General features: G+C 33.3%; 1 protein-coding gene across 2 annotated transcripts; it reads right to left on the minus strand.

Moving 5' to 3' along the window:
• Positions 1-913: 913 nt before the first annotated feature.
• LOC122277630 (protein SIEVE ELEMENT OCCLUSION B-like) lies at positions 914-5,498 on the minus strand. Of its 2 annotated transcripts, none has more exons than XM_043087720.1 (7): positions 5,118-5,498; positions 4,547-4,639; positions 3,878-4,323; positions 3,531-3,625; positions 3,274-3,404; positions 2,032-2,490; positions 914-1,865 (listed from the first exon to the last, which is right to left on the minus strand). In XM_043087720.1, exons 1-7 carry the CDS (start codon positions 5,319-5,321, stop codon positions 1,269-1,271), a joined length of 2,025 nt encoding a protein of 674 aa, XP_042943654.1. In that variant the 5' UTR covers positions 5,322-5,498; the 3' UTR covers positions 914-1,268. The 2 variants fall into 2 exon arrangements, with proteins under 2 accessions (XP_042943654.1, XP_042943646.1); XM_043087712.1 differs by having other exon boundaries at positions 4,547-4,642; positions 5,118-5,494.
• Between the last annotated feature and the right edge of the window lie 6,211 nt (positions 5,499-11,709).

An 11,709-nucleotide genomic window follows, 5' to 3' on the forward strand; every position in this document is an offset into this window, starting at 1 on the left:
TAAAAAAAAATAAAATAGGGCCAGCGGTGACCCCCAGCGGGAGCCACCAGCGATGACCCTATCATTTTCCTAAAATAAAAATAACGATCAAACTTGGAATTAAGAATATATATATATATATATTACAAAATAGCTCAACTATTCATTATAACTGGAACCAACTCTAAAGGTTAAACCCAAAACTCAAGATGGCAAATAAAACACCTTTCTTTTATTTAAAAAAGAGTCCCAACTAGTGCTTTCACGATTTTAATTTCGGATTGTTGTCTAATATTAGACAAGTCAAAAAGAGTCAGCCTTCCCAATGGACGATATACAATTAAGTTCAAAAAGTCTCAATGTATAACTTTTGTATAAGTCTTTTGTAAAAATGTAAAACCTATAAAAAAAAAAAATGTGTTTTTGACACTTTTTTTTTATAAAAACCTTGTGTGAGGCTTGTGTATGTGAGACATATATTATATCATTTCTCTAAGCTAAAATGGCTAATCTCTATTAGTCAATAGTCAATTTTTATTTCTAAATAATCATAGAAATAATAATAAAATGAACAAACCATTAACACATTAATGCCTGTCTCGCCGGCCGTATATATCTTATCTATAAGGCACATTAAAGCCAATAATTCAACCAAATCAAAACTCTCCTCGTCAGCACAAGTAACTCCCATCACAACTATAAAAATAAAATCACAATTTTTTTAAAATAAAAAAGTACAAACAAATAGAAAAGCAAATTATAAACAAAAAATTAGAAGAATAGTGCTACTTTTCTTATGATGGGTCTCGATAATTTTTTTTTATTTAATGATTAAAAAATATATTTTTTAATAATGTTGTGATTTTTTAAAAAAAAAATATCTAAAAATATATAAAATATATAAAAAAAATTAAAAATAAAAAGGCATTTAGCCTTCTCGAGTAGAATTGTCGAGCTACTCCCTCCACAACTCAAATTAGAATGGAAAAATAAGCGGTAGTCTAATGCACGTGTTCATTACAACCCAGCCCTTATATGAAAGCCCATACCAAAAGGATGCCCCACTTGCAAGCAGTGACAACGTAAGATTACACGCATTTCCACTCGGGAGACGAAGTAAATTAAGGAAAAATACAACCAAGGAATTATATATCCACATGACATGACATGACAATTTCTAATGGGAATCACGACAAACTCATCTTACAAACAAGCCTCCGGATGCCAACATTCAACCACATAAATTTATTTACTAATACCATTCGCCCTCAGGAAACTGGTGGCCATTTTTAATGCAGTGAGTTGGCAGCACCATCAATGTGGCAGCACTTGAAACTGATATACGTCTCCATGATGCGGGGACAGTCGGGGCATTTCATGTTCTCTGGGATTTTTCCACTGCTATTTGGGATATCAATGCGGCAGCAGATGTGAGAAGTGTGAAGAACCTGGTTGTGGTAGTCTCTGAAAGAGAGTTCGAAGCCCTTCACCGGCACAAGTTCCTTCCATTTGTCGAACTCCTCCAAGACCTTCAAGATGGTTGTCCCATGGCTACTGAGCACCACACTAGACCCTTTGCTGAGCACAGCCCATCCACTCTCATTCTTGTAGGAGAGCAACTTTTGGATCTCAAGTGTCACAGCGTCTGCCTCGGTCTTCCTTTGAGTCTTGGAAATGAACATACTCTCAATGCCGGTCCAGAAGTGCCCTAGAAGACTGTGGTTGTCCTCTCCCTTGCTGCCCTTTCCTACCAACAGCAACTCTATGGAAATCCTTGCTTCCTTTATCACCGGGTCATTGGCAAGAGCAGTTGCTCTTTTAGTAAATTGTTGGATCCAATCGTTGTCCTTGCCCCCATAGAAAAAGATATACTTTTCCTCTTTGATCTGTTTGAACAAAACAAACATCTCAGTTCTCAATGTAATTCCAAAGCACTATACATTATTTCTTAATTAAAATGAATTGCGAGCAAGTCTGAGACAATTGATAATGCATTTGTGTACGTGTATGTGCTGTGCACGTGGGTGCAATAGATTCGTTAAAGGAATTTACCCAGCTCTCAATATTTGGGTTAACGCCAGTTGCTATGGACCCAATCCAATCCCTGCTACTGGAAAGGGTCTCTTCCACTGCAGTGGTGAAGGGGAAGGCCTTGATTCCCCATACCCTGATCATGTGGATTGCATTGTCACTTTCAACCTTCCCTTGAGGGCTCAACACCACAACGGAGGGCTTCCCCTTGAAGTGCCACTTCTCCTTTATGAACCTGATGCCGGCTATTGGGGAAAAATACTGCACTACGTACCAAGGCATCTTGGCCCGCAGTATCTCGAACTTCTTTTGCAGGTCCTCCGTCCATTGTTCCACAATTGGAATCCATACAATCTTGTACTGATCCTCCTTACTTATTAACTCATGAATTGGTTTGAGAATTGAAATGTCATCATCCGAGATATCTAGCCCCGAGATGAACAGTAAGACATTCTTCCTCTTCAGCACCTCAATGCTAACCTGTTTATGCCATACATTTCGGATGGCGGGGAAACCCGTGTTAGCAATGATTTCATACATGGAAAAGTAAACTATTATTAATTGTGCCACTTATGCATCTATAGCCAGATGCCTTTTCAAAGAACTTGGTCATACCAAAGTCGCTTTTATAGCTCTATGAAAAGTGATTCTCACATGCATATGCAATTCTTTTTTATCGTCGAAAATGTTCCTTTCCCACTAATTTAAAGGCCAGCCCGATGAATTGCATATATTGTTCAGAGATTTTTACAAAAAAGCGGTCATTGATCTACGAAGGAGAGATCAACTAATTAAATATTTACCCCATTTAAAATAAGGACTATACGTGTTTTGCACCAAGCAAAAAAGAAATAGAAAAATGGAATGGAAACGAGGTAAAATTTATTATCTAAAAGTAAATAATGACTAAAACCCAAACCGGACGAAACATTTCAATTGCCAAATGACTTAAGCCGATCCCTTATTGCTGTATTCATGCTAAGTTTTGTCATCATCAATCATATTTGATTGATAAAAAAATCACTTCAAATGTATTGATTGGGGATGACTAAATTTAAAATTAAGAGTAGCATTAATGCTCTGATTTTAACTATGTATGACTGTAGCCATAAAAAAAGGGCTTAATTTTTATAACATCAGCCAAAAAAGAATATAATAATCATCAATTTGAAAATAGATATCAGACACAAATTAAGTTGTAAGCAAAGGGTTGACGTTAAAAAGCATCCAAACTTCTATATTTGTAGAACCATATAAGCATACCGGTTTTCTAGTAGAACCATCAAATAGCGGCTGCAATTTGTCCTTGGCGAAAATCAGTCCCTTAAATACCTCCATGACTTCCGTAGGGGTTCGAAAAAGTCTCACGAGCCTCCAATAAGCCTCTGTCTCCTCTGCAATGAATTAAAACCTTCCATCATTACATATCAAGTCCATTTTTAAGACAATAAATTGATTAAGAAGTGAAACATGAACCAACAGAAGCTTGCATTCTTTCAACTAGCGGCCAAGAGACTAACCTATCTGTTGTTTGCAAATCGTTATCTGCCTCCTAAGTTTTGAGACGATCACGTTGAGTTTCTGAGAAAACAGGGATAGTTCCTGTTTCTTGCCCCTGTATATCAAACACGGTCACTTTGACACTGACAAGATGGCGTGCATACACAACTATATTAAAGCAAACCGTTTGAATTATTTTAAGATAGATTGTTTATATGTAAGAGAAACTTGTAAGTTTCTAAAATTTTACCAAGCATTCAGATTGTGATTTACTTCTAACTAAGGTTTAATTGGCATATGCTGAGTCATGTTGGCCTGCTTATTCATCACCTATCCAAAAATGAAAAAACATATATTAAGCACTTACTCGTCGCTAGTGAGGCAACAAAGCTGAGTCGTGCTGGCTACAACGGTTATAATGGCCCAAAAAACATCCACTGGAATATGGTCCACGCCAGTTGACAGAGCTGGCACATCCTTTGTGTCATAATTTGATAGCTTCTCTAATTCAAAGATGCATTCAATCACTTCCAGTGTGGCTTTGATCACACTGTTAAGTTCAATTAGCGCCTGCCGATGCTTCTGCAGATTTGGTCCCTTCAAGAGGATAGAAACCCGCCTCAGGGTTCCCACTGATTTGGCGAGTTGGTCCGATGACTGATTCTGAGCAAGCAGCCAGAACTCCCCATAGTCCAAAGCAAAAGCCGCTAGGGTCAGCACTGCTTTTGCATCCCAAGAATAGTTGGATAATTTCTTAAGTATTGACAGGGTTGTTTCGTAAGCAACTTCTTCACTAGGGGCCTTGCATTGCATCTGACATTACATATTTGATGTTGTAAAAACATGTACATGCGTAAAAAATAAAAACCAAAAGTTAAAGGATGAGTTTGGACTTTGCAAAATCATCCAAATTATAAGCTGATCATTCCTTCTTCTTTTTTCACTCTTTGGTTTTTCCTTAAGTACTGACTTTAGTGAAGTGAAAGAAGAGGGAGGGAGGGGATTAAAAAGAAAAATAAGGGTGCTTTGTAATTACCTCGTAGGAAATACTCTTGAGTGTACACAGGGGTGAACTGAAGCTTGCTTTGGGGATATTCTCGTCCAAATGTTCTACCGTTGCTTGGCTACCCTGCTGCGGGCTCACGAGTGAATAAAATTGAAAAAAAGAGAAGTTGAATACGTGGGGAAAAAACAGCAAAACTAGTAGAATTAAATCATAACTGCCTCCCTCATTTAAGCTGAAAATTAGTTGATCTCATCTGTATACAAATGTGATAAAGCTAATGTTGCAATCGGCAAAACCAATCGATAATATGGCAGTGAGCATGTCATGATTTTTGCTTTCCAGTAGAGAAAGAGACTTGCCTCCTGTCCTGCTTTCCCTGTTACCTCTTGATCCGATCCATTTTTCAAATAAATGACAAAGTAATTATACCGACTAGCCAATTAGCTTAAGAGTCTCTTAATCAAGCATTGTAATAAGAAGTAACATTATGTTTTCGTTATGGTGGAGCAGAAGAATGGTGGGAAACTGTGGGAAAACCGAACCTTCAGTACTCTCAAAACTAAAACGTTTTAGCCTCATAAGACTAAATGCGGTTCCATACCAGGACAACATTATCGACGATCTGGGTGGCACGCTTAAGGATGTTCTCGACGATGATGAAAAGAGACTCAACATCAAACTTTTCATCAACGTGGACGTGCGTTGCATAAATCTGGTTCAAGATCTCGTGGTCGGTCGAGGTGAATAAGCTCAGGTTACCCTTATTGGGCTGCAGGGAAGAAGCCGACCCCACTTTGGCGGCCATGTTGTGTTACACAAAAGGATGGGTTTTCTCTTTGGGGGAGTGCAGAAGAGGGGAGTGGCAAAGATGATGTTGTTTGATGCAATCGGCTGGCGTCGTACATTTATATAGCCACAGGCGCGGTAAATATTGGGGGAAAACAAATGAGAAAGAGAAGCCATGACTCGGTCATGTTTTTAGCATGTCCATATCACCACTCGGCGTGACACCACAGTGTCCACACTATAGAGTGTGGTAATTGGCAGTTTGATCGCCACTTCCTTATTTGTATGCAATCAAGTAAGATCATCGTTCCCCTGAAAGATAGCGTAAAATACAAAAACTTAAAATTAAATTTAAAAATTAATAACATGTGTGATACGGCATATTTAAATTTGAATATAAAATTCATTCAAATTTAGTTCTAATGTCTTATATGAACGCGATAATTTATAAATTTATTTTTATAATATTTTTTTTTAAAGAAGTAAGTAGTAACAATTCTCTATAATTAAGGATATGTAATTCATTAATAAGATTTTCACTTTTATCTTGGGTGAGAGCCAATTTATTAGTCCAAATGCCGTTTCATAGTTTTGAGTTTTTATCTTATGTGAGCGGTATATATTCAGGTTTTTGGTTGGTCATCACTTGACATTTTGTTTTGGAAAATACTATTTCCATAGAAAGTATCTACCGAAAGTTTATACAGAATTGACATTTTATTTTTTTTATTTTTTATTTAATAATTAAGAAAATTTTAAATAAATTTGTGATTTTTTTATTTCATTAAATACATTTAAAAAAATGTTTTAAAAAGTGGAAAAAAAAATGCCTGATCGGTGACGATTGAGAATCTTCTGTAGACATAACATTGTCCTTTTTTTTTTTTTTTTAAATAAGAATAAAAAATCATGACTTCATTTCGGGTCCAGTACTCTGACGAAGATGGTTGTGGGAATCTAAAGTGCATAGACAAGAAGAAGCCATGGAAGATAAGAAAATAGAGGTTGAGCTTCAGCTCGAGTACAATACAGCTGTACCCCGGAATCTAGATGGCCAAAGGAGAAAATGAAATTAGTACCGAGGATCAAAGCAATTAATGCTCAGATAATTTTAATCATAAAAAATATTTTAATTACAAATAAATTATATAAAAATAAATTTATAATATAATGTATTCTACGAATTATTTAAATTTATAATATATAAGATTGTAAAGTTATTTATATTATAAAATATATTAAATAAAATAATATTAATTTATAAATTTATCTTTAAGTAATTTTATTCTTATTTTTTCTTTTTTATGCAACAAATAGTTTTTATTGATTGTCGACAAATATTGGAAATATAATTATGAGATAGAGTAATGTTATGTATAGTCATTTTTACGTATTCCATGCGCACTCTATTGATTGGCTGGATTAATTTTTTTTTAATACACAACCAATCATATCACTGGAATGCACAAAAAAATCCACAAAAATAATTGCGCATAGAATTTTTGTTTTCTATTATGTTGGGTGAACACTGAACAACGCCCGTAATCAAAACAAGTGCCACTGAGTACTGACCCATCTCGATGAGTGACTGAGTAATAAGACCGGCAGTGCGTCAATAAACTTTGACAAACGGTTGAGATTTCGATAATGGTTCTCGATATTTTATTAGTGGTTAAGAAAATATTTTTATTGATATTGTGAATTTTTTTTAAAAAAATATTTTTAAAATACATGAAAATAAAAAATAAAAATTAGATCAGTCGCTCGTGTAGAGGCACTCATAAACTTTACACGAAGTATGCAGGCATATCTCTCCCTTGGCTATTATTCAGAGTGGTGATGAGGTGATGATATTTATTACCTCATCGATCGCACTATGTTTTATTATTAAATTTATATATATTAACAGTAATACTATATATTAATTATTTTTATATTTATTAAGTTTTTAATGACATGATACTTTATATGAAAATACAGTACTATGTCCCCACATATATACATAAAGTATTGCATATATTTCTTAAAATTTTATCCAAAATTTAAGATCTAGAATAAAAGCAAAATATATAAAATGATCTAAAATATTTATGTTACGTCTATAAATAATATTAAATAACTAATCTATTTATAATTTAATATGTTGCTGGGTATTTTTTCAGATCACTAATATTATAAATACTAATAATTTTATAAAAATATTTTACAAAAGTAAAATTCAGGAAGAGCTTAATTAAAATTAAACGAGGGAGGGTTTGGGTTTGAGAAAATATGATATATAAGAGCATATACTCCAGGCCAGAGTTAATGATAGAAAGTATAATAATTATATGTGGGACCAAACTCTCAATTATTTTCAAGGATCGGCACGTTGAAAAAGTGGAAATTAAAGCTGGCCTGGAGGTGGACGTAGCTAGATCTATCTCAACCACCAACACAAAAAATTATCAACGTCCTTTTATGCTTGCAAGAATCACGTTGATTTAAAGGTTGTAAATATGAAGAAAAGGATCATGATAAGCCCAAATTTCATGATGTCTTTATACTCATTCATCTTTCCTAAACAAACAAGAAATTTTTATTTGTAAGAATAATATTATTCATAGAGTGTGTAAGTATTATCTAGTCATTTAAAAAAAAAAATAGAATATATTATTAAAAAATTAATTTTTTTCTTATAAATCTCTTATTTTTTTTTTAAATAATTTTATGACACTTGTATATTTATAATTGTAACTATCATTTTTCAAAGAGTATTAGTTGCGCAATAGTTGGTTCGCCCACAATTACTTGATCTTGATCATGATCAATCTAGTTCTAGTACCACAACATGCACTACTCTCACAATCATAGTCAATATATATGGAAGAGTAAATTTACCTGATTAATTAGTTAGCTGATCTCATCTATTGCTAGCTTTTATATATTAACCAATAATTTGAGGCCATGGGTACTTAAAGACTCCTGATCTCTACGCTTAAGCTGGGAGTGACTTGCTTCAAATGAACAAATCACATCATTTGATGGATATATATGCAGCCAGCAGCATCCAATATTATCCGAGACTGGCCGGCCGCAAGGAAGGTGCGCAACAATAAGATCGGGGCCTTTGGTTAGTAGTGCCCTGATCATATGGTGACCAAACCTGATCAAACCTCTCCAAATCAAAGGCCCGTACCCACTCCTAAGCTGCTACAAGTAATGTTTTTAGTGGAAGAGGGACGAAACATGCTTCCATCAATGATCGAGGCAATCCATGAAGCTTGATATATATCAGACCACTCCCAATGGCTTGTGTATATATTTTTCATAATATATAACCAAAATTAATTTTTCATATTTTAACTATTTAGATCTATTCAGAATTACGGTATAAGTCTTAAAAAATACTTAAATAGTCTTAAAAGCTTTTTAATTGAAAAATTAAGTTATTTGAGTATTACATAATAAAATACTTTTAATCTCACATAACTTATAAATAACGTTTGAGAAAAAACATGTTTGATTGTTTTAAGCAGAAAGTAATTCAAATTTTAAAAAAATTGTCAATTGACGAAAATACCTAAACAATTTTATGATAATTATAACTTTCAAACTTTTAATCATATATTCATAATCTTTAAAAATTTAAATAATCATTATTTCTATATCAGAAATTAACTTTTTAATTTATTTTCAAATAAATATAATATGTTTGAAAGTGTTTAAAAGTTAAAACATATAGTTACCAAATAATAAACAATTTTTTATTAGTATAGCTTATTACTTAAGTTATAAACTATAAACTCTAAAAGTATAAGCTATATTTTCTATTATAATTCCAAATAAGCACTTACTTTTGCAATATACGTTACATTGGCTTATCTTTTTTTTTTTTTCCATACCATTTAAATATTTTATTAATTTCAAATTAATATTCTTTCTAACTATGAATGAATTTTCAATATCTCCATATCTTTTACGATTTGCAATATCTACGCATATGCAATATAATATAGCTTCGTCCTAGACACAAAATAATAATATATATAAGTAAGCAAATTAAAAATAAAATCAAAAGATGAAAAAAATGTGACTATATATTATGAGAAAAAAATTAGAAATATTAGATGCATGTAAATCATTTCATTTCTAATTATGCATCTAGCAAAATATTAAAACTCATTTCCTCAAACAAATGTTAAGGGGAAGACAAAGTTGAAAGAAAAATGAATAAATAAAATTTTACAACGATGACTAGCACCAACTAAATGTATAGGGATTATGCTAGAAAAATGCTTGAAAGGCCTACGGACCTGGGCCTAACTCAAAGGCAACGAGTCGACGATGCGGTGCCCTGTACGGAAGACAAGCACCCGTGACATGGGATATAGAGGAAACTTCTCAGCAAGGGTATAAAAGCTAAACTTCAAGTTAAAATATGTTTCTTACGTTCTCTCATGTACTAAAATTCTTGCAAAAATTGAGTTGGATTTCGGAAATGTTTTATCCATTTAAATGTTTTATATATAATATTTTATATATAAATTAAAAAAAATTCTAATAATAAAATGAGATAAAAAAAAAATTATAGACCGATTGAAATGAGAAAGTTGATGATGACTTTGCAAGGAAAAAAAAAGAATGATGATATATAAAAATCACGTAAGATTTTTATAAAAAGTGAACCCATCGTAAAAGAGAAAAAAGTGTAAAAAATTTATTTTTTATGGTGGAGCTGACTTTTTTTTATCATAGATAAAGTTTGTATATTTGAAGCTTGTTCATAACATTATTTAAATATAAAAATTTTGTTAATATTGTCTTCCTTAATTATATCACACTAATGTTATGGTGCTGGTGACCTTTAAATAAGATCTTGCTTTTATTCTTAATTTATTTTCTATAATTGGTTGCGTTAAACTAGCACTAACGTGATTGTACCACACACTACTGTTATGGTATATGATACAATTAGATTTCTTTTTTTAGTACTCGATGTTTCAAAGATATGATACCTTAAATTTTTATTAATTTGTCCTCACGTAACCACGTTACCATTATTAGAGAGACTTTTATAAGTTGCAGCAAAAGCAAGGAAAGCAAGAATGAGAGGGCAGTTTCCTTGATAAGGAAGGATGTACCGATCGAGGACTAGAAAAGAAATTGATCTTTTTAGATAATTGCCCTATAAAATTAAAAATGATCTTAAACGGTGCAAATATGTTCCCTGTGACCACGGCCACAGACTAGTATCTCAGAAAAGCATCGATTGATCTTGTCTGGAAAGTAGATCCTTCGAGATAAGGAACACGTGGCTGAGCTACAAACCACGTTCCAAGAAACAAGTATCAAGCTGGGAACGCCTGGTCAGGAGTGGAAAAAAATTAAATAAAAGATGTGATCCCTATTAATCGTTTCAATCATAATCCGGATTGTCAAAGAGATATTAATACTTGGTGGAGACCAGCTCTGAGAATGATGTTACATTGTGTCGATTTTTTTCTTCGGTGCAGGACAGATGGCAGTCTTTTTTCTTCTTTTAAAAAGTCGATAAAGTAGAAAAGAAACTGTTAAAGCATACTGTCAATCATTGTCTCGCGCTAAAAGAAGTAGAGATCTTTGAGTTATTAAGTATTTACTTTGATAATCTGTAATTTCTAGTACGTGGATTATGCGGGCATGCATGCAAATAGAAAATAAAAGATTTCTATATATTCAATATATCAAGTTGCTTGCATGGTAACGAAAAATGAAAAGAAGTAAATATTTAAATAAATCAATTTTGAAAGGGCTTCACTTTTCTCTCTCTTCCTGACAACCTGTTACACACATACCTTCCTCAGATAGTCATCCTCTCCCTGTAGACCGAGTAAAAGGATCATTCCAAGCAGTAGGTGCATTTAAATGGAAAACAATCATGTTGGCTTGAGAAACAGATAACGATGACAAGCAGCTCCATTATCATGTCTTCATTTGTCTTTCCTTTTCCCCACACATCACGCCTCCTTCGTCGTCATTGAACAATAGTACGAGCAAGGACGTTGTGACGTCGAGGATTTTTGTAGAAAATCCTTACCGATCACTTAAAATTTTTTATTTTTTATTTTTACTTTTCCCCTACAGTCTAGAGGTTTCTTCGGGGCAAATAATGAGGATTTCAACGTGAAAATTCTCAATCATGAACATTGGCGGACGTTGATATGTTTGTCGTTCGTGCATATATTTCTTTTCATAGAGATAAGAAAAGGCAGAGGACCGTGATGCGATGCCACGTTTATGCAACGAGCGATATGTTTTCGGTTTGAAGGTCATTATCAGGATCGATATATATTTATAAGGACGGTGCTACTCTGCCGCCCAGAGTGCACCGCTCCTTTTGACCGCACAGCAAAATTTTTTTTTTTTTTAGATTTTTTTAATATATT

This window comes from Carya illinoinensis, chromosome 1, assembly GCF_018687715.1.
Source record: "Carya illinoinensis cultivar Pawnee chromosome 1, C.illinoinensisPawnee_v1, whole genome shotgun sequence".
NCBI lineage: Eukaryota > Viridiplantae > Streptophyta > Magnoliopsida > Fagales > Juglandaceae > Carya > Carya illinoinensis.